Genomic DNA, 25,394 nt, shown 5'->3' with positions numbered 1-25,394 from the left:
ATATATATATATTTTTAACAGTTGATTATGGGGAGGGGGGTATAGTCTCGTACAAAAGACACCCCTAACTATATACAATGTTGTTATTAAAAGAAGAAAAAATAAATAAATAAATAGATAAGAGTAATACTTCTTAATAAAAGAGGAATGTAAAATTAAAACAAAAAATAATTATATTTACACTTAAATAAAACAAACAATTGCCCTCTAATAGTGAAAAGAAACAAGTTAATTTGAAAAGGGGACGAGAGAAGAAAATAGAAATAAAAAATAATAATGAATTAATAAAATGTAAGTAAAAAGTAAAATTGAGGTAGTGTGACTATGAATTAATTATATATTTATTAAAATTTATAAAAAAAAGTCCTGCAGAAGTCTGGCCTTCAGTCTTCGGGTTGAGGTTGGGTTTCCCAGGTTGTAGGTCACAACTCCTTTAACTGTCGGCAACTGCTGGGAGTGGAACTTCATGAACCGTTTTTTGATGTAATCCTCCATTGACTCCACTTGTAATTCGCGATGCAATTGGCTATTTCTTATGAACCAAGGAGCATTAACTGCGATTCTTAGGACTTTATTTTGAAAATATTGTAGTTTGTTTCTTTTCGTGAAGGATGCCGCTCCCCAAACTTCACAGCCGTACATCAACAGTGGCCTGAGAATTGTTTCAAATATAAGAACAGTTGTTTCTGGTTTTAGTTTGGAATTTCTGTTTAGGATAGGATATAGCATTGCTAACCTTGCATAAGTTTGAGTTAGTTTGATGTTGATATGGTGATTCCAGGTAAGGCGGCGATCTAGGTGAATTCCCAGGTATCTTAGGTCTGTTTCACTGACAGGATTCCATTTCACATTTTTACCTTTAAGGATTAGATCTGGTGGTTTTGGTGGGCGTCGGAGAGTAAAAACTTTTGAGTTACATTTTTCAATGTTCAAGCTAATCATCCATTTAGTGAAATAGTTGGTAGAATATGAACGTTAAGATTTAGTCTAGAAATTCAAATAAATGTGATTTACATTGCAATCAGTCTAGACAAAGTAATGAACTCAAAACAAGAAACAGCCCACATAGCCACACAGCGTATCATGAACTCGTATAAATCTGATCGTACTTTCTGGTTGAAAGTTGATTTATTATAAATCAGACCATAAATAAAAAATTACTAATTATGATCAAGACTTAGGTACAGATAATATCGATTTAAAATAGGTCTATTTTGGTCTATGAATTAACGTATTGTAATAAATGACGTCATATGGATTGAGAACTACGGAAGTAATGCTTCAAGGTACAAGTAGGACTCAGACGAGCTGATTTATCAAATTTTATTTCTGGCAGTTCTCGGAAAAATCGCCTTTAGGTAAACTTCTTAATAAATATTTATTTATATTCTTATGCAGGGTAATAATAATTATGATAAATATTATTACTAACCCTATAATTAATAATACCTTTTATTATTACTATGCTTTCTAGGAAAACATAACAGCCATTTAATAAATTATATATGATGAAAGGTCTCTGACATGGAAGTGATTGGGAATAAAGTTTTAGAAAGGTTCATTAATCACATTATCAAGATAAGGTACAAGTGTCACGACCATGCGCTATTAGAAACACATTAGAATGAACATAGTAGGAAGCCTGTAAGTTTGAAAAGGAAAGAGTAATGAAGAGGTATTAAATTAAACGAATATTAAACACTGTTTAATATTAATACTATAATATAACTTAATATTATAATATAACTGACGTTTATAACGATATTTTTTGACCATTGACTTTGAGAGCCTTACCACAGACATAGCAACTACGGTTATAATAACTGACCGGCAAAAATGACTCATTTTGAAAGCCTATTGACCTATAAATGAAAGGGTTTAACCATGGCGTTCCAGGAACCCATAAGACCTACGAAAGAACCCTAACTTTTTAGGTTATTTTATTTTATACCCAGGTTTTGAAGGAGGATGGGATCCATTTTCGTCCAATGAATAGTTTGCAGTTTAGTTTTATTGTTAAAATCATACATAAAGACCTTAATGTTCCCTATGTAACCGATCTAGCCCGAACCAAATATCACTCCTTCCATTATAAACTATCTAACCACTCAAACCCCCTAGTTTCTAACCTTGCATCCTCTTCCATTCCTGACAATCCTCCGAGGAGCCTGAAAAGAAGATGGCCACGAGACCAGCTAATGTAAAATGTCATTAGAGTTCTACCAATAGTTTCTCTACACGCCTGTAACAGTCCAATTTAACTTAAATCAGATTTACTAAATGTATTATAATGTAAAGTTGTAAATAGCAATAAATAAATATTTAAAAAAAAAAAGTTTTATTGTTTCATTCAATAGACACATCATGTCTAATGAAGGCACATTCACAGTGAAGAAGACGTTTCATATATTTTTACCGCCAAATACATCGCCCGTTTTTGAGCCGTTGGCCCAAAGGAATACATAGAAGATTGAATAAATTTTTGGTATTGTAAAAGCATAGCCACTAAAACATAATAGTACAAGAGCCCAAGAGGAGCAAAAAGGCAGTTATTTCACCCCAATTTTGATTACTTAATTGAAAAATAAATATAATTACAAGTCAAAATTGATGAGTCTGCCAAGTATAGGTAAAGGGAATAAAAAATGGCGGCTATCTCAAAAAGTTAACAATAATTATTTTTTTATTCGGAGCTCTATATCTTTACAACTACCAACAATAATAGAAAATCTAAGAGACCATCATTTAAAGTAGAGCAAATTTGCTAAAATGTAAGCCCTAATAGAGCTATTCACGTTCAATAGTTTTCGATGGTGCGTACTGAAATATCAGTAGTTAGTTAATTTATTTTGAGATATCTATATCAAAGGAACTATGTGACGTACAGATGTCAATTAGCACTCAAATTAAAGCTAGTTTAATGACTATAAAGTACTTCATGACGTTTATTTTCGTAGGAATAGTAGTTTCCATGAAATTTGCTAAAACAAATTTATTTGTAGTTGTTCGGACAAATTTTCATAAGCCAAATTTATATTCAAATGTGAATATCATAAAAACTACTACCCTACGAAGATAAGTATCATAAACTACATTATAGTAAGTTAAATTTCCTTTATTTTGAGTGTTGGCAGACATATGTGCGTCTTATGGGTCTAGATATATTTTTCAAAAATCCAAAATTTTATACGAAATACTAGAAATTAACATTTTATGAGTTTATTTTGTCAAATATCATAAAAACTACAACTCCTACAGAGATAAACATTATTAACTACTTTGTAGTAAATTGAACTAGCTTTAATTTGAGTGCAGATAAACATCTATACGTCCAATGATTTCTGAAATAAAGTTTTTCATAAATCAAACTTATTGTCCGAACTATAAATCAATTTATTTTAGCAAATATCATAAAAACTACTATTCCTACGAAGGTAAAGATTATAAACTACTTTAAAGTTCATTAAACTAGCGTTAATTTGACATTGGTACGTCACATAGTTCCTGATATATAGATTTCCTAAAATAAATTAACTAACAACTGATATTTCAGTACATCTTTATGAAATGCTGCTTTAAAAAGCTATATCTCGAGAACTATTTAACGTAAATAGCTCTATTAGGGCTGATATTTCAGCAAATTTATTCTTCTTTAAATAAAGTTCTTTTAGATTTTCTAGTGTTGTTTGTAGTTCTTAAGATATAGAACTCCGAGTGAAAAATTAATGTTAAAGGTTTTGAAACAGCCGCCATTTTTTATACCCCTTCCTATACTTGGCAGACTCATCAATTTTGACTAGTAATTATATATAGTTTTCATTAAAATAATCAAAAATTGGGGTGAGATAACTGGTTTTTTTTCTTCCTGGCTCTTGTACTGTAATATGTACTTCATTCCGAAGTGTCCGCTATTGAAATTCATAAGGCGTTTGTTCAATGCCCTCATTCTATTCCAGCTGGCACCGTAAAATTGAAACCAGTTAAACCTTTATTTTTTTTTATGACATTATAAAAAATAAAATTAGAGGATAAAATATATGGTTTTCACAATTTGTTTAGCAATTTCAAGAACATTTAATGTTAGAATAATATCTCACAATATCTCTTATGAAATAAAATAAGGTTACGTGTTTGTTACATTAGGGTAATTCTCCCAAAAATGGGCATTTTGAGTTCAAGATTTATGGTGTAGCTCACATTAATATTTTTTAGCCGGATTAATTTTAATAACTTATAAAAAATATCTTCGGAAACTGCTTCTGCATTATTTGATTAAAAAAAAAATTCTTATTTTTTACTAAGTTAATGACGTTTGACATTTTAGAGATGACCAAAGGAAATTTAATTGATTTTTGATCTAATAAATTTATAATGTTCAAAAAGTAATTACCAAGAAATGCTAACACTTTAAGTGCGTATAAGGGGGAGGAACAAGATAAATGAGCTAAAACAATATATTTTGTAACTGAATTTTCGTTCTTTTGTATTATCAGTCTTAATATCTCAGAACATGGTTTAATGGAATAGATGAACTCTCTCCCTAAGACAGTTGACATGATAAGCGCAATCCAATGACTGCAGTTTAGTGATCTATTGTTCCTCAGTCCTTCACCACGTCTCACTACTATTTGAGAGACTTATGACTTTGTTTCGGAATCTTCTAATAATATTTTAAGACTAAATTTTGTCTAATTCATTATTTTCTCTCATTAATTAAAATAGTCTGTTGAAGCCACCTCAAAACGGAAAAGTCTTTTTGAAGGAAGCTCTAAAGAAAAACAAATATGACTCGGATATGAACATTTATTTGGTTAGGCCAACAATAGAAAACATAAACATAAATAAAAGAAAAGATTTTAAATTAAATAATTATTATAAGTCAGAATAAAAGGCCTTTATTACAAAAATAAAATTAGCGAAACGAATTATGAAAAGAGAGAACAAATTATCTAAATTAATTGATACATATAAAATAAAATACTGGAGACGTCTCGGAATACTGACTCTTTAATGCATTCAGCATTCAAATTTTAATTTAATTAATTTCCACAATGGCCTTCATAAACGCAATGGACTGTATTATATTAATCACAATGAAAATTAAATTTTTAAACACTTCATAATTCACGCAGACGTACACATAATTCTGGTAACAGAATAAGACTACTAAAGGCCACTACTAGAGCTGATTCAAAACCGTAGCTTGTCGATGCTTACCAAATAATCCTCACTGGCAGTTATTCCTACATTTAAATATTATAATACAAAATATAAATACATGTGTTTCTTCTAAAATTAAAATAATCTTCTAAAGATAATGATACAAATAAAAATAAAATGTAATTAAATTAAATACTAAGCCTATTTGTAAATGAATTATTGAACTTGGTGTGAACACACATTTATTTAATATAAATTTCAAAAACCTGAGGAATATCATTTCAAAAAAGTAGGCATTTTGATCATCGTTCAAAATTCATCCCATGCACCATTAAAATATTCGAATCAAATTGGAAGATTACTCAATGCATACCTTACCCAATTTTACCTTTCGCTAATCTTCACTCATACTTGGGTATCTTAATGGCTTGTTTACATGTTGAAAGTTTCATAAGATGGAGAGTTGCCTGTGTAGATGAGGTTTCTAGGGCTACTTTCGCGACAAAGAGCTTTCTAGTAACAGCCACCGGACCAATACCCTGGTGATCTTGGTGCACTGGACGGCTGGAGAGAAAGCTATTGATGGAAGGTTATTTCACTTCCAGGTAAACGGCTTTCTGGAAGCATTGGCTGGGAAGTCGAATTTCAAGAGCCAAATAGGAGAAAAAAAAAAGAAGTTATTTCCCCCATACTTTTTATTACTTTGATGTAAATCATAAACACTTAACAGTCAACATTGATGACTCAGCCAATTATGGGATGGAATAATAAAAAATGTTGGCTGTTCCATAGTAACTTTAAACTAGAGAGAAAATCGCACGTTATTAGAAAAAAGGTTCAATTTTTACTCAGACTGTACAAGAAATGTCTTTAAAAATTAAATATTGAATTTAATATGAAATTTATTTTATAAAAAAAAATCCTAAAACTTTTGCACGGTTTTCATTCAGAGCTTCATATCATTAAAACCATACACAACACTAAAAAAACGTATTGCACATTAGTTAATTAGAGTAAATTTTCAAATATAAGTTCTAATAGATCTAGAAATCTTATTCTTCTTTATCTTCCTCTTTTCCCATTAGCTAGCATCGAGGAACCTCAATCCAGCCTAACAACTTCTCCCGTTCTCTGCTTAGACGCATCATCTCATTGAGAGATTTCCCTCTTTTACTTCCAATTCCTTGGATATACTCATGGTATGTAATTCTGGGACGTCCGCGTGGTCCCCTTCCTGTGGATCTAGCCTCTAATACCTTTATAGAATTCATGTCCTTGTTCATGCGGCAGACATGTCCAAACCACTGGAATTGCCGTCTTTCTAGAGTGGTTTGAAGTTACCTATATATACCTAATAACTTCTAGTTGCTCTCAAATGCTTTCGTTTCTATTGCGATCTCTTCTAGTTCTCCCAATAGATCTGCGAAGGAACCTCATTTCCCCAGCCGTTATGCGACTAGAGTGCCTGTCCAGCATTGTCCAGCTTTCTCCGCCGTAGGAAAACTGACTTATATATATGCATTTGAGTCTTCTTGTCTACTTCGCAGTGGCCGAAGATGCTATTAGTAATCTGCTAATACACTTGATTTGCCTTACATATTTCTACACATAAATCTAGAAATCTAGATCGTTCTAGAAATTATTTTGCTGCTTCTACAAAAAAAAAAGTTATAAACTACATTCACCTAACTTTAATTTGAGCTCTCATATTACCTTCATCTTTAATAGTTCCTGAAATATAATGAAAATTGCTATGCTTATTCCCGCTACTCTTCCTCAACTGAGAACTAATAAACATAAATTCACAGACTATCGATGAACTATTAGCTCAACTAGGGCTCATATTTTAGAAAATGTATTCTAATTTAAATGATATGCTACTTATTTATATAATTAAAATATGAGACCTAATAATAATAATAATAATAATATTCTTTATTTATTCTAGAATTTTAGAATAATATTACAGACCTTTAGAATAATATTACCTTAGAATAATAATATTACCTTTAGAATAATATTACAGACGTAAAAATTAGGCTTTAGAGCCTTAGAGTAAAATAAAAAATAAAAATGAAATTTAAAACGTTTAATAATTTATTCTAATTTAAATGATATTCTATTAAATTTTTAAATATTTTATGTAGTTTTACGGATACAGAGCTTCGAATGAAGATTGAATTTTTGGAAAGTTTTTACTTTGTTTTAGTTAAAACAGCCACCATATTTTTACTCCACTAACTATGGTTGGCATTCATCTATTTTGACTATTAATCACGTACAATTTTCATTAAAAGATCAAGTAAAATAATTTCAATATTTTTTTCTCTTCGCGGGCTCTATGTGTGCTCTAGTGGTTTTTACCTGATCAGAAATTATTAAAAAAAACTGATAGAAATATTCGTAAAGCCAGAAAAAACAACAAAATAATTTACATTGAACATTAGTGGTCAAACCTGGTTCCGATTTCCGGGCAGGTAATCCCCTCCCTAACCCAGGTCCAGAAAAAAATATCGAGTTACGTCAAACCAATTTTCGATTACTTTAATGAATGTTATACATAGTAATAAAAAATAGCGGCTGTTTTAAAAAAAGTTATTAACAATCAATTTTTATTCGGAGCATACCTTCAATACTAGAAAACATTATACAACATCATTTAAAAGAGAGTAAATTTACTAAAATATGAGACCTAATAATAATAATAATATTCTTTATTTATTCTGGGATTGATCCCTTTAAAATAATATTACTGGCGTAAAAATTAGGCTTTAGAGCCTTAGAGTAAAATACAAAACAAAAATGAACTTATAAAACGTCATAAAATATAGTGAAAATAATGAATTTTAAAAGATAAAAATGAACAACAATAATTAACAGATTTATAATTATATAAAATAAAATTATAACAAATAAAATAAAACCATATGTCATATCATAAAACATAAGTTAACTTACTTTTAAAACTAACTATTAAAAATGAAATACAATTAAACTAAAAATAATAAATGAAACATAAATATATGGTAAATAATAAATGGTACAATTTCTGCTAATATATGTATTTACAACTATAAACGAAAATCTGAAAAATCAAATAAAAATTATAATTCCTCCAACTAATAGTTATTTTATTTTATTTTTTATATTTTTAAAAAAATAATAATAATAGAGCTGTTTACGATGCATAGTTTTCGAGATACAATTTTTCATAAGGCAAAATGTTTTTCTGAATTATGAAACATCAATATTTCTACAAATATCATGGAAACTACTGTTACGAACGATTTTCAGATTTTTATTAGCTCTCAGCTGAGTGGTAGTAGCAGAGTCCAGGATATACACCGAAATAAATTCGAAAAACTTTGATTTCTAGTTATTCAGACATTTGGTTTATGAAAAACTATATCTCAGAAACTATGCCTATAAGCTCCTAACATAAACTATAACACTATATTCACTAATGAGTGAATTTTCTCGATCAACAACAAAAGAATCTTTAGTGAATAATAATGCTGAAATGGCCTGTCGAAATAATTAGCAAATATTTTTTTCCTGCATTGATAGAGTGACCCAGATATAACGGTGAGGAGGCGGAAGGCATTATTCCAGCCACTGGAGTATAACCACTTTCATCCAGTCTTCTACTTTCTCGGAGCACTGGAATCAGTGGGTAAGTTGTTCTTGGAGTATCTCCAGCTGAATTTAAAGAGGATGCAAGGAAAAGGAGTCTCACCTCTGAATATTGTAAAATGTGTTAACTCGTAAATGATCTTCAATATAATCTGAAATCTTTACAATATAGTGGCTTTCAACTATCATTATACATTTATTTTAATAGGTTTTATAGTAAATGGTGTTGAAGCTCCGTCATAAAAAACATAAAAACTTATCCCAACTTTATAGCATTAATTTATAAAAGCATATAGTTTCTTTTACCAACTGTCATACCAGGACCCTGTTTCATAATAAAGTACATACTAATACTATTAATCTTATAGTTTGTATTTGGTACAATTTCACTAATTTATACAATTCTACCAGATAATTTTTTACTTTTAAACTCATGTAATATCACTACTAGTCGTCCCTATTATAATACAAAATATATTATATATTATAATATATTACTTATATTAATGGAATACTGTTGGATTTCATCATGAAACAGGCCCCAGGTGGTATTGTCAGCACTATGTTTTATCTAAACCCTTAAATATTTTTGAATTGCATATCTTTTGGAACCATGAATCAGCGTTTATACAGTATTCACACCAGGCTTAAACACTACAAATAAATATTTTCCAGTAGAAAAAGAAACCAACAGGACTTTATTATTTTTTATTTCGGAGTGTTTCAAATATGCTCATCTCAACTAACTTTGCCATTATTGGTCTTCCACAAGGATCCTGCTTGAGCCCAATATTATTCAATTTAGTCATAAATGAATAATAAGAAAATAAAAAGTTTTAAAATTGCCCCCTTGCCCAATTGACAGCGGTATATTGCTCATCTTACTAAATTGACACAATCACTAATAGACTAAAAGAAGCTTTTAAAAAAATCAAGTACCTTAAAAACTGTGGATTACATCTAAGTATTGAAAAATCGGAAGCTATAATTCTCACAGTACGATTGCTTATACTTCTCCCTGAACCTATTCGGGTTATTATTAAACTTATTTTAAATATTTTCATGTTTTAGTAAAAAAATAAAACAATCCCTCAGAAATAAATTGATACTCTATATGCTGAGAACTATCATAACATATACCAGTCTTGTATGAAGGTTCACTAATTTAATTTAAAAACAAGTATAAGTATTCCAAAACAAATGCCTGAGAATTGTATACAACTATTCATACTACACAAGAATAACAAGGATGCATTTCTTTCAACAAACATAATTTCTTTCGATCTTCGTCAAAACTCTTTAAACCCTCTAATAACTGAAATAAGAAATTAAGCAAAAACAACTATTAAATATAAACATAAGCAAACTAGACATTTATTGTTGTAAAATTCATCAATAAAGATTAATTCTGCATTTTATTTTATTTCATACTGTTTTAGGTTTTTTTTTTTACCAAAATGTAAAATACACAGCATACGTAAAAAGAAGAAAAGAAAATTGAATCCTATAAGGGCTTCCGAAACTATTGTACTGTCCATAATAATTACGTTCATATTAATATTTATGGAACAAAAATTATATAAAAGAATTGCTCTTATAAAACTTTAGTATTTTTCGTGTGAAAGTTCAAAACAAGATAGAATTATTTCAAAATTTATTGGCTGAAACTATCCTTTGAAAGGGGTAAAAAAAAAAAAAGCCGAGATAAGGACTTAAAACAAATGAAGTGCATTTTACTGAATGAACTCCATAAATCCAAGATAACTATATAATGAGGAATTCGCATGTGCCCAGACTGCACCGAATGTGCAAGGTACTGTATGCACCCTAGCATGCAAGCACCAGCGAAATGCCAACAGTCACGTCACGTTTAGAAAGATGGAGTTTAATTTCAAAAATAAATTTAGCTGTAATAAGTTGTATATTTTTAATTGTTAACTAAATATGAATTATTTTCTTAAACATTCAGGAATTGAGCTCTATTAATTCAAAACGTGCAGGGATTATCCAATATGTAATCCACTTTCACTTAACCGATATATTACATCGATTAAATGTAATGCACTTTATGCTTAAATAACATTATTTACATCTTTGACATTTGTTGAAGATTGTTTACTGGATATGAAAACGACATCTACTAATTACAATTCCAAATATTATTAATATTGGAATAGGCTCTCTGAACTAGCAAATGGAGCCAAATCGTTTAAAGTACACTACAATTATCTTATTGGGCAAAAACGAAACAGTGTTCAAGCAAGTGCTGCATCTACAGGTTTGTACTTAGTATTTTTTTAGTTCTTCCAGTGCAGAAATATTTGTTCTCAACGTATTTTAATTAATTAAAGAATTTCCTGAACCTTCGGAATCAATAATTAATTCTAGTTCAATGTCTATATTTTAAAATACTATCAATTAGGTGTAAATACATTGTTTCAAATCTTGTCAATTACCTTCAACGGCTTATTTGTACTTTCACTGAACCATACATGAAATATATCGAAAAAAATTTCGAATTCCAATTTTCTGCTGAAATTATCGGCTCAAAAATGAAAAGTCATCTTAAAGTGAAATTAAATATTTTAGGCAGGTATATACCAGGGGCGTGACAACATTTTCGATCAAATCGACTGACTGGAAGTGTCACTTTATAGAATCGATTTTTCACATCATCTTGATTTAAAAAAAAAATAATAATAAATAAATAAAAATTTAGATTAAACTACATCAATGTAAAATTAGGAGATCTTTAATACCAGCTAGGTTTTATCCTCTTTAAATTGTCTGGCAGGGCTTAAATAAGGATTTTTAAAAATCTTTCCTAAAAGTACCTTTAATTTAGTTTGAAATAATCAACTATCTCACATTGTTAGCACAAATAATGAACTGATAAATATGAACTATGAAAAAATTTGATAATGAACTTAAGGAAGGAGGAAGAAAAAAATATTTGTTCTAGGTAGAAAGCACATATCCGGCCATGATATCAGTGAATTAGGCGTATTATATATCGGTTTAAAGCCAAAGATTTTAGAAACAATAATACTTTACATAGAAAGTCGTAGAAGATAATAGAGAGTGACGAAAAATCCGTAAATAAATTGTATGTTCTGGTACGAGCTTGATGAATGATTTCGTCACCATAGTTGCTCGATAGTTTTATAATTTCACTAATCCTACATCTAGGCCTTTCAGTCTACAGGATGACTCCATAAAGTCATTCTTAGCATTTAATAATGCAGAATGTAAATTTTATTAAACTTTATATGTCTTTATATTTCTTGCATACTTTTGCAAAAAAATGTTAAAATTTTCCTACGAGAAATAATGTTAAAATACTTTTCAAAAAACTGTTGAAATTAGAATTAATCGAATCATCAAATGAAAAGTTCATTCTGGAAAGTACTAAAAGTATTATATTTTTGATGCGCGGTCATAAGACTTAAGCGCGGTTTTCATGTGAGCAAAAACCACATTCAAAAATATTATGTAAGATCTAATTATTGATATTTTTGTAATTGTTATTTTTATAAAACAATATAGTAGTAAGTCTATCTGAAGCATAAAGACCTTAATACAAACGGGTTGTTCCTATTTGGATATTTGGATTAATACTATGACATTATCTCAAAATACTCAAAAAGTGACTCAAGCCCTTATTACCGCGCATCAAAGATATGTCTGGGTAATTAAACTGACAAGTATCTGATTCTAAAAAAATTCAAAAACGAAAGTTGAATTTATTTATTCAACAATTTATAGTATCATATCGCCTAACACCAAATTTGCCGATATTTACGTCTTTATTCAATTTTTCAAAATTTATTTTATCCCTTGTTATTATAAGAATAGTGTCGAATCGAAGGTACAAGTCCAACGTCCACCACTTTTGCCTCTCTAGAACCAACGAACGAGTGGACACTGATGTATGTTATTCTAAGTGTGATCTGGCTTAATTATATAATATAATAAATAATATATAACAAAATATTATTACAAAGCGAATTACAAATTATTTTCTTAAGGCTGTAAAAATATACAATTCAAATATTTTCCAGTTTGAAAAACTATTTGCATGATCCTATAACTTTGGATTTTGAATCTTAAATATATTTGGGTATATAGATTTGTTTTTTTTTTGTATCTGCTAATCAGCTGTTTGAACTTCCATTAAATGTCATTCTGCATCTATTGTGTAGTATGTCCTGGGGTAGTGTGCTGTTTCTAGTTCGGCAACTGGGAGAAAATTTTGTTTTTATAATCTTCCAAGTATATAGTATTAATAAAAAAGAGAATAATTAAAAGAAATCGTTTTATTAGTGATAAAACATGGAAACCTATGAGAATCAAGATATTTAAATAACTTACTAGTATTCCTTTCTCCCCCTCCTCCCACACGCCGAACCATTCTCCTGAGGGAAACCTGATGCAAATCTCCTCCTCACGATGCCACTTTCCACCAGCCTTCCTCCTTTCACAGCTGTTCTATTTTCAACAGTGATGGAAAACTACTGAGGTATGAACTCCAGCAAAGGCAATATATTGGAGTTATTGATCAACAGCTTGCTCAATGAACTGCGGTTAGGTACCATACCCTACATAACTTACATAAAACTCCTTCAGCATTTATGAGTTTCGAGCTCATATATATTTATACAACCTATATCTATGATTTATATAATTCCTTTGTGGTTTTTGAGTATGCAATATACCTTCCTATAAATCATTAAATAAACTGATTCAATTTAAAAACCATTTAATTTTCAATGTAAGTTCTTTTTTTATATTACGAAAGATCTACATGACTATAATAGGCCTATCTAGACATACGGAGTTGCGCTTTGGGGCTCCACTAAACCATCGAATTCCTCTTTTATCCCATCCTTACAGATTAAAATCCTCAATGCTCCTTCCTTTGTCACAAATCAAGTCATCCATCAGGACCTTAATGTTCCATATTTTGTCGATTTGGCCAGAGCCAGAAACCAATCCTTCCACGTTAAGCTTTCTAACCACCCAAATCCACTTGTTTCTAACCTGGCTTCTCTACCAATACATGATATCACCCTAGGCATCTGAAAAGAAGATAGCGGAGATCTTCTCTAGTAACGTTATTGTTGTTTTATCAATGAGTAGATTCTCATGTTTGTATCATGTGATTTTATATCTAATAGCAAATTTACTAGTTGTATATAATTAAATACAGTTATAAATAACAATAAATAAATTAATCTGGATCTTCTCTTTAGGAAGTCTGGTGAGTCAATTAATAAAAAAAAATTTTAAGATTAATAACTTCCAGTTGAATGAAATTTGTATTAAATTATGATAATATGGTACAATAATAATAAAACTATCATAACAATAATCTTCATCCTTATTTATTTTAATTCACACAATTATATTCACCTCATAATTTCATACAGGAAATCATGTCCCAATTTTCACTCAATTACACTGTCACATCTATTATTTTTGGGTTTTCAAAGTTGAATTCATGGTTCAGTTTTATGCTGTGGTAGGCCAGAGCTGTCCAATTTATATTTTTAGCGTTTCAACAATTGGTTACATTTAATTCTAGTTTCTAGTTTTTTAGATGTTTCATCTATATATACTTTTTCACAATTTATAATAAATAAATTAAAAACCTTTCCTACAATTTCTCACTACAAAAATATATAAAATACGTTGTCATAATTTAGTTAAATTTTAGTTTACTCTACTTTTTTAAACTGTAGAGTTAAGATGAATCATCTAGAACATGGGGGAAGAGCCCCGAAACTGTCCAAAAGTCCTTTTGTTGTTTTTAGATTTCATAAAGATAAAGATTTCATGTATCTTTATAATACGTCTTGATTAAGTTAAAAGGATGAGTTTTTTATGGTAATTGATTTGGTGTTAGAGAAGTACTGTTGGAGGGTTTCAACTTTTCTTCCTCGCTCAATTTCTTTTTTTGTTGGATTATTTTACGGTTTATCTTAATTTAAAAAATCATTAACTACAAAAAATTAGTATACACTACGATAATTATACCAATTTGGACATATGGAATTGAGCTCTGGGGCTCCACCAAACCATCAAATTCTTCCCGCATCCAATCGTTACAATCCAAAATCCTTGATGCTCCTTATTACGTCACAAATAAACTCATTCTCAAAGACCTTAACATCCCATTCGTTGCAGATTTGACCTAAAACAGATATGCGTCTTTTCATTCCAAACTCCTTAACCATCCTAATCCATTAATTCTTAATATTTCATCCTTAACAATCCCTGATAATCCTCCGAGGCGTCTGAAAAGAAGATGGCCACGGGACCTTCTAATTTAAATTAATGTTTGAAGTACCACCAATGGGGGTGGTTCCTTCCCAAGATTTTCAAGTGTATATGAAACATAAAACATATTTACCTATTGTATTATTTTGTACAGTTGTAAATTACATTAAATAAATAATAATAATAATAAAAAATCATTCACTTCATATTATTTAATTAATACATTAATATATACTTATATGCATGCAATTTATTCTTATTTAACATGACATATTTAAGACAAGAACACACTTTTAGGTTAAGGCCATCAACATACAACAATAAGGAAAGTTCAAAACTAGAAATAAACTAATTAACATTCTATTAACAACTAAACGTCTGGTCCTCGGCCAAAACCTATTATTTTTTTAAACATTTTTCGAATAATTGTAAACGAGTAGCCTGAACTCAATTTCATATCCTTGTATGTTGTTTTATAATTTAAAAAACGAATCATTTGATTATATAAAAATAAATTCTGCTGTAATCAATGAGTCACACAAACATAAATATATTTAGGTATTATCAATCCCGTTTTCGAATCTCAGGGACGATTAATTTTGACACTAAGTGCATGTAGGGTGGAAATTTCCAAAGACCTCACAATCCTGTTTTTAAAATTTTTATAATTTTTTGTATATTGGTAGGACCAATATGTATTAGAAATAATTTAACATGAGTAGTGTTTTTAATTGCGGAAGTGGGCTAAATCTCACAATGATTTGAATCCTATAGATGGTCAAATCTGCGAGTATATGGATTTTGCTAGAGGTATGCTTAGAATAGAACAGAAAATGGCTAATTATAAAGTTTACTTTACGTGCTATCATTTGTTTGACTTTAAAAAATTTAAATTTGGCTATTTCAGAAATTTCTAAAAATACCTTGTGAGTCACTCTGTATTCCACATGTACACCATGATCTTTTATACTTTATATGATCTTGTACAGTATCCAGTATTGTATACCAGAATTATGGAATCATGATATCACAATTCAGTAGAAGACTGCTACTCTGTTATAGGAACCGCCGAGTCACGGAACCCTATAAAAGAAAAACAAGGAACTCAATCTCGGTAAAAGCATTTTTATTCTATGAATAATGGCGGTTGTGTGATATTGGCATTTCGATCAACCCTAGTAAACTTTCTTTTCTTATAGTCTTTTCTTTCCGCCTTATGTATGAGGGTGTATCCTTGACTTGTTAAAAAATATATTTCAAAGAGAAACCTTTTCTGAAAATCTCTTCGTAATTAAAATTTCAGAATAAAAATTAACAAATAAATCACTGGAAATTGTAGATAATGTTACCTACCGAAGATTTATTTTCCTAAAAAATGTAGCGGTATAATTTATTTATTTTGAATTTTATTTATTAAGAAGTCGAGATGAAAAGAAATTTGATTTACTTGATTTACTCTATAATTTCTTCTAGTACTATAATTCTTTATAGTTAAATATATCAATCCATTTTTTAAAAAATATCATAATATCATTTAGTGATATAAATCAGGCCTGTCTGTAGCTCAGGGATTTGATACATAGGTCTTTACAACCTGAGAATTGCAGCGGCACCGGTTCGAATCCGGTCTAGGGAGTCAATTTATTTTTATGTGGTGGTCCCTTGACACGAAAATTTGATCTTCCACCATGGTGTTAGAAGAACAGTAGCTTGTAGATAACTTCCCTCGCTCCTGTATGTCAAAAATGACCAGGATGGGGTTCATAAAAAAAAAAAAAAAAATTGTTTGTATAAACAATGGTGTGTATGAATTTTTAATTATGTACCTATAATAAAAAAAAAAATCGAAAAGGAAATAGATATATTTGACTATATGGAATAATAGTACTAGAAGATGGGGAAACACTAAGAAAGATTGTACAAGTAAATATATAATTTGATAATATTCTAAAGCAAGTCTCCTTTCACATCAATATCTTAATATATAATTTATACTTTATAACTCCCTAGGAAATAAAATCAAGATTAATTTTCTTATTATTATATCATGATCGTAAATATATCTTGATTTATCTTCTATTTTTTAAATTATGTTTTTTCACTTTTTTTTAAAGCCCATATAAATTTTACTATCTTAAATTAACTTGTATTCAATGACAAAAAACAATAACACTGATTTTTTTTCTTTTCTTCTCTACCACAGTAATTTTGTAAGAGAGCTGTTTCTTGATTTTACATACTTTCCCGAGAGAATATCATCGTGTAAGGAACTTATTGGTTTATATTTATTTTTATAACATATTTAGACATAAATTGTAGAAAAATAAAATTCCCATGTGCCAGGTAGTTCGTTTTTATAACTAAATTATGTATAATTGGTCACAACAATGTGAAGGTTCACCCTATTTTTATTTCTTTCAACAAAATGAAGGCATTATTTCAAACATATTTTTAGATAGAGTATGCTGTGGAATCTGGTATTATAGTATATACTACCAATATTGTTAAATTCATTAAAATCATCAGTGTATGTCCAAAAGCAGGCAAAAAACAGTTTGTGGCAGTAATTCGCCAAGTGATATCAGCCCCTATGCCTCCTCCCTCCCCCCCCCCAAAATCAAACAATTATTGCCACAGTAACTGGGCTTCTTAACTGTTTTATTGGAGTTTTTCTGATCAACAGTTGTTGCATAAAAGGTCAAGGTAATTGGGTAGTTGTGTGAAAACTTCCTTTTTTATTTCGTTCAATAATTATTTACAGTTTTATTTCCTAAGTATATGATTACAGTTTGATTTAAATACTTTGTTATTTTTAACAAATTCAATAGGGTATTTGACTGCTGTCGATTAGTTTGATTGTTTGGGCTTGAAGATCTTAATAATTGAGTAGTTCGCCATTACTTTTATTAAATTGATAGATTTATTTATTGATAGATATTACAATCTGCCACACAGTTGTGGGCAATAGGTAATAGTGATGAATGATCTCATACATACTAAAATAAAAAAATAAAATAAATAAATAAAAAAAAAAACTCTCTTAAAATATATACAAACAAATGAATAGACAAGATGAACATAATCAAACTATCTGTATGAAAAATAAATAAATAAAATAACATAATGATAAAATAATATATACAATATTTACACAATCGACCTGAGGATCCCTGAGCCCACTCTATCCCCCCGTGTGAGGGGTAGAGCAGAGCTCGAGAGATCCCAGCGCATCCCTCTCGCCGCATCACTGGTAATTAGCCATTACTAGTATAAATCTTACCTGTTCGTATTTTTTTTTTGGCGTAGGAGGAAAGGTCACCATTCTTATTTGTTCCTGTTAATCATGCTGTGAGTTTTATTATTATAATATTATTATTATAATTATTATTATACATATTTTAATATGTTATATTATAGTCTCTCATTTATTTACATACGATGGCATTACGGATCATAGAGCAAATCTAAATTTACAGAGATGTAATTGAAAAAAAAAAAAATCCACTAGTGATGGAAAAAGCACGACTCCAGTGGATCATGGCGCTTTTCTCTTTACCACGCTACTGGTATTAAAAGCTAATGTAGGATGAGTGAGGAAACATACTAGTACGTTTGAAGTTTAGCAACTAGTGTTGCTAGCCTCTTCGTGACTTGTATATAATGATGCCAAATCCAGTTTTTTGCAAAAGTCGGGAAGACAAGTTAGTGCATCCCAAAGGCTTTTACGGCGTGCTGACCTATGCAGCAAATTATTAGTTACAGTGAGCGGCAACCCGCCCGGTCCGGGAATAGCAAACCTCTTTGCTTTCACTGGACTTCGATGACTCCCATTAAGGTTTCTTCCTCAGAACCTATTGCGAACTTATGGTGGTGAAAGGGAGATGAAAATTATGGTTCATTGACAATTATCTGCATTCAAGCTAGCCTAGGGATTAATATAATCGCGTCCAATATAAATAAACTATTTCATAATAAAGTATATAAACTTATTAAAAAAAATAAATATCAAAATAAATTAATAAATTAAAATAAATAAGAATTTGGGGGAAATCTTCATTAATCTCCATAAATAATAATAATATCATAAATCAGTGTTAAAGAAGAACTTATATTTTTAGCTAAAAAGTCACATTATTTATGGCCCAATGACTGCCAATTTCAATTATTCTCGATGTATCAAATAAAACAGTAGTAATAATACTCTTTCGGGAGCATGATTAACAGGAAGAAATAGAAAAAGTGACCTTTCCTCTAATGCCAAAAAAAAAACAGACAGGAAAGATTTATGCCAGTAATGGTCAACTAATCATATCTTGAGATCTTCAAACACAAACACGATTATTTAAGAGGCATACTAGCTGATAAATTAAACTTATCGATAGCAATCAAATTCAAGCCTATTGCACTTCGTTAAAAATAACAAAGTATTTAAATCAAACTGTAATTATATACTTGGGAAATCAAAATGTAAATAATTATTAAACGAAATAAAAAAAGGAATTTAAACAACAGCTGGTGGTCAGAAAAACTCGAATAAAACAGTTAAGAAGCGTAGTTACTGTGGTAATAATTGTCCGATTTTTTTTTTTTAGGGGAGGGGGAGGGAGGGATGAAATCCCTTTTCAAATTTCATGTACAAACTGTTTTTTGCCTGCTTTTGGACATATACAGATGATTTTAATGAATTTAACAATATGGGTAGTATACTACAATACCACATTTAACAAGATACTCTATCTAAAAATCTGTTTCAAACAATGCCTTCATTTATAAACTAAAATCAATTATAAACATATAATTGTTTCTATAAGACGCTATAAATGTTCTAAAGTATAGATGATTCATACGTTACTTGAAATAAACTTAGGGCTTTGTGGTAGACAAATAGACTTACAATAGATTAAAAAGATTTAGTAGATATCTAAGGATTCTATCAAGCCACAAAAAATTCTTATCCGAAATCGTCATATTATAGCATTAAATATAAACTGATGAATGATGTTAAAATGAAATCTCATTAATAGTCGTAAGTTATTCAATATTCATTACCTTGAATAGATAATATTTGCGTGGAAATAAATGTTTAAGAAATTAATAATTATTACTAACTTCAGTCTTTCTCAAACGTTCGTTTATTATTTCTTAATTAATATTTTCTTTTTTCCATTCCCTAGGGGAAGTCGTAAGAAAAGTCCTGATGCCAGAAAATTCCAACAGCACACATATTTTTACATTTGGGAAAGTAAAGAAAGTGTTTGTAGGTGTAAATTTGCTAGAAGTTTCACTCAATCACGATTCCAAGGGTAAGATGAGAGGATGAGAAAGTTTGGGAGGATAATTCACTCCTTCATTGATTGGTGTCATCGCAAGCTTTGTCTACAAGGAGGTATGAGAAATAAAAACTAATTAATAAATTTAAGCAACCCTATTGAATCTTTGTTTCAAGGCGATTTTTACAGTAAAGCATTACGCAGTCATCACAAAAAATAAAAACTATAAACTTAAAATGTTATATACTCAATGTCCTATTTGAGGTGTAACTTGAATCTGATAATTGCAGGAAAGGAGCTAAAAAATATATATAGATAGCTTTTTAACAGTTAAAACTTCAAGTCTCGTTGGTTGAGTTTAGTTTTTCAAATTAAGGTTAATGATTGTTTCCTTGTTTCTTTACTCTTGAAAGTTTTTTTCTTGTAGCAATCAGCTAGTTATACTGCACAGAATCAACCAATAATTATCCTTATTAAAACCAAATGAAGAATCTAATCTAATCTAAACTTGGTGATCAATTTTAACTAGCTGTGCCCCACGTTAAATATACTTTTAAAATAAAATTTATATTAGCAATGTGCTGTACAATTACTAATGGGATTACTTAATTATAAGGGATGACTTGATTATTTTAAAAAATAGGGAGTGGGTAGCTCATTAGTAAGGCAATGGACAACTAACTCTAAGAGTCCGGGTTCGAATCCGGCTGTGGCAGAAAATTATTATCTGTTGAGTAAGCCCTGTGGGTTCGGGATCTATCCAGTCTCATAAAGTGGGTACTCTTAATTGGGTATAAATCTGGCATTTTTTTTTTCTATATAGACATCAGACATGTTCATGAAGCAGTGTTGTATAAAGAAAATTATAGCTAGTAATAACAACCCTCTACTTAGATTTGGTAGGCTTAGTTGTCATTTATTTTCGGCTCAGAGCTTCCTCCCATGCTTCTTGTGCTTCTTATAAGGCTCCTCTATTTTCAGCAATAATTATAATACTTAATTAACAATTAATTCTCGATCTATAGAGATGCATTTTTCCATTCATTACTTTCAATTTTGGGCTCCTTAGTTTAGTTTCCCATTTTATTCTGCCCATAAATATTACAAATAAAAATGGGCTTAAGCCGTCCCCTTGTTTTACTCCCGTTTCCATTTTACATAGGTTTGATTTATTGCCCTTGAGCCAAACTATTTCGTACACTATGTTGTTCAACAAGCTGAGGATTGCATGGGTCAGGTTAATGGGAACTCCTTTATCTTTCAATACTAGTTTGAGTTCTACTCAAGGCTCATTTGTAACCAAATCAATTTAGTTGAAAACCTCTCTTCTGCCAACTGGGAAAATATCGTCACTTTCCTTGAATAGTGAGTGGTACATTTCACACACAAAAAAAAGGTTTTGGTTGTATTTTGAAATGAATCTATTCCAAAAATTGTTAAGGGTTTGATATGCGTCTATACAACCATAGCAGTGATAAAACCTTCCAACAAAAGAAGTTATGATACATTCTTTTCGCGCTTCGGTCCCATTTCCCTGCTTTTGAAAACAATCCGGATTCCTTTTAAAGTCGGCAGCTAAGCACTTTTCCACCACTCTAACTAACTAGTCCCTAAGAAAACTGATTTGTGCTATTTCTTTTGCATAGTGTTATTTGTAATTCCAAGAAGCCACGTGAAAAATTACGGAAATTCGAGCACGTTTATCGCTCGAAATGTTGGTCTGAACACTGGATACTTTTTAATTGAATTTATTAATTTTCCTTGAGATAGCAAAAAGAATTGTCAAACAGTGAAACTGCTTCGGCGAAAGCTCTAAGAGATATTTATCTTTAAAAGTGCAATTAGAGAAAGTTTTAACCTATCTAGAATAAACTCAGAGCTGAATTCATATTCTGAGTGAAATGATAAGCCCACGAAAGTGCTATTTTACCAATAAGTTTAAAATTTTAAAACAAAATTAATAAACAGCCGGTTAGATAAGCGGGGGGGGGGGGGAAGGTGTTCCTTATACACATGCGTAATGAACAGTGCTTTTCTAAACTCAGGTTCAGTAACAGTTCTATCATACTATCGGCAAGGACCATAACTATCGTTTATGTTTAATATGAAAAGGGAAATAGAAACGAATTTTTTTTTTTTTGTTTTTGTGAATTTTTTTTTCACTAGAGCAAATCTCTTTCTCGGGCAGTTTGTTCTAGCTTCAACATTTTTAACATAAACAAAATAATTGTTAGAATTTCATATCGAAAAAAAGCCAGAGCTTAGGATAATTGTTAATTGAGGACTTTGAAAGAAACTCAAATATTCCAGTTGTAAAGTATTTTAATGCAGTACACAAGAGATTTTTGAAAACAGTTCTGGCAAAGGCAGCCCTCTATTATCATCACTATTATTATTCTGAAATAGTGTGATTAAAGTGTTTGCAATATTATCTTTATCAAACCTTAATCATTTCTTAAGTGCTCAATGATCAGAAAATTAAAAAGGTTTTTTTTATTATATAACTGCCGTTAAAATCACATTCCGTAATAATTCTCATAAAATCATAGTTTCAGACATAGTGGCAGTAAGAAAAGAAACTTTGTTACTTATATATAGCACTGAAACCGTTTACATTTGTTTATTGATACAATTTTTTTGAACACCGTATTTTTTGAACTCCACTTTCAGTTGAATAGTAAAATTCATATACCTGGGAATAGGTTTTGTTTCTGAATATAATAAGTGGATTTACTTCCAAATTCACTTTAGTGTGAAAGTGAAACATTTTACTTGATTGCCGCCTATGAATTCGGTCCCTAGAGCTGGTTCCTAACCCTACAAGGTGCGACCAGAAGCCTGATTAAAAGACAACCCAGCTGTTTTAAAGTCCTAATGGAAAAGATCCAGGCAGTCTTGGCAATGATGCTACAAGGAAGCTGATATATGGCGTTTTCCTGATGTCCTACTTTCCTCCTGAAAATGCTTTGGAATATAAATTTATCGTTACTAAGAAAGACGAACAATAAAGATACATATTATTTGATTATTTATTATTACAGAAAATATATTTTAACAGCGAAGTAATTTACGATCAAAAAGGTATTTTTGTAGCTAGTAAGCTTAATGTCATATATGGATTGCGGTAAAACCGTTAAGTGCTTGCGTTCCTGGGTTCTTCTTATGAGTGCGTCTGGACTGGAACATTTTAGCATTCGTTTTCATTTGTCAAATCATCGGGACATACGGAGTTGAGCTTTGGCACCGTCCTATAAACCTTCGAATTCCTCTCGTATCCAATCCTTACAATCCGAAATCCTTCGTAAAATTATCAATTCTCCTTATTTTGTTACTAATAAAACCATCCATAAAGGCCTAAATGTTCCTTATGTAACCGATCTAGCCCGAACCCGATATTATTCCTTCCATAATAAACTCCCTAACCACCCAAACCCACTAGTTTCTAACCTTGCTTCCTCTTCCATTCCTGGCAATCCTCCGGGCGCCTGAAAAGAAGATGGCCTTGTGACCTTATATTGTAAACTGTTTTTAGAGTTATACTACTGGGTAGTTTCTCTACATCCTGTATCATATCATTATGTCATTATGATCAAATTTACTTGTTGTATTTTTTATACAGTTGTAAATATCAATAAATAAATTTAAAAAATAAAAATGGTCATATAAAATGGCACATTCACTGCTTTTTGCACTGTTTAGATTGGATTCTCTGAATGTTAGAGGTTTTTAAATTATATCAGCATCTCATATGTCCATAATGGTTTTGTAAGTGATTTAAAAAATCAGTTGGTTGAGAATAATTTGGAACTTCAATCGAGTAACCTGGTTAGGCTAATAGTTTAACTAGCTTGTTCAGTTTAATAGGGGTTCTCCATTGCAATATCTTGAATACGAAGCTATGGCATATAGCAGTCTCTTAAATACTAAACCATACTGTATATATTAGATACGAAATCAGTCTCTTAGTACATGAAACCAGATTGCTAATCGTTATTAAGTTGCGCAACGAGTCATTGAGATGGTTTTCCATTACTTAACCTCATTTCTAAAACGTCTATCAGTTATTGTGGGATTACACTAGCTAATCTAGTGTCGAGGTGGCTGTATATAATTATTTAGTTCTGGCTTCAATTGAAGATGAGAGGTACTCTACATCATAATGTGCTGATCCACGGTGTATATTGTTACTCACTGCCTCCTTGGAGGAGGAATCCATGTAAGGAAAATTCACCCTTTGAATTGACAATTTTGTACTTAGATAAATCTCTAGGCTATTAAACGCCCTCGAAAGGGGCTAAGTGCTATATGTAAAACATTACATTGAGGAATATTTCAATATAGAACACGGCTATTCATTGGTACGATCAAAGTATTTACAAGAAATTAACATTTCAATGTACGATTTTTGTCTGCCTCGTTATGGCAGTGGTCATACGGCACCTTAAGCGATGACCAAGAGATAGTAGTAAGGTTGCAATACTACATTGCACTAGCCTGACTTCGATAAGTGGACCTTAATTCAACATACGCAAGAGCTGAGTTGGAGATCAGAGTTAGAAGTCGGGAGATCCTCATATGACATTCTCGCCAAGTGTAAAGCGGGTACCAGATCCTTCAATGCGTACCTGACCTTCAATAAAGAAAAACTAGCCGTTGATTACAGATGCTAGCACATCACCAGCCGGAATGATCCATCCTATTCTTTGTAAGTCCGCGGCAATCATGCTACCAGTGTAAACCCGCCTTCAGTGGACCCTATAAATCTTCTCTTATATCATGCGGTAAAACAAGTATTATGTATATATATGTATATATACAAGTCTATTGTATATATTGTATTAGTTTGGAAATAAAGATTAGGAGGTTAGAAAAAAACAGCTCCTTCAAAACACCCCTTCTTTATCAAGGAACTAAACCCATTTGGGTTGTAATAATATATTTTTATTTTTTTTGTTTGGTGTTTGCGGCTTTAGCGCACTTGCTCAGCCTCCACTGGCCCATTACCAGTGATGCGGCGAGAGGGATGCGCTGGGATCTCTTGAGCTCTGCTCT

General features: G+C 30.7%; 1 protein-coding gene across 3 annotated transcripts in view; it reads right to left on the bottom strand.

The window, feature by feature from the left end:
* LOC106677487 (short-chain dehydrogenase/reductase family 16C member 6) overlaps nucleotides 1–25,394 on the bottom strand; it is a 58,170-nt gene that overhangs the window by 32,172 nt on the left and 604 nt on the right. Inside the window, exon 1 of one of the 3 annotated variants that reach the window (XM_067050062.1) lies at nucleotides 14,830–14,905. The exons of 1 other annotated variant lie outside the window; for it this stretch is intronic. In XM_067050062.1, coding sequence (XP_066906163.1) covers nucleotides 14,830–14,890 — 61 coding nt within the window. In that variant the 5' untranslated portion in view covers nucleotides 14,891–14,905. Of the gene's footprint in view, nucleotides 1–13,164; nucleotides 13,220–14,829; nucleotides 14,906–25,394 lie in introns of those variants that run through there. One more of the 3 variants, XM_014415460.3, reaches the window with a different exon arrangement.

Source organism: Halyomorpha halys, unplaced genomic scaffold, assembly GCF_000696795.3.
Source record: "Halyomorpha halys isolate HHAL.00 unplaced genomic scaffold, Hhal_1.1 Scaffold100.1, whole genome shotgun sequence".
Taxonomy (NCBI): domain Eukaryota; kingdom Metazoa; phylum Arthropoda; class Insecta; order Hemiptera; family Pentatomidae; genus Halyomorpha; species Halyomorpha halys.
The sequence above is the reverse complement of the archived record's forward strand: the minus strand, read 5'-3'. Positions and strand labels throughout refer to the sequence as shown.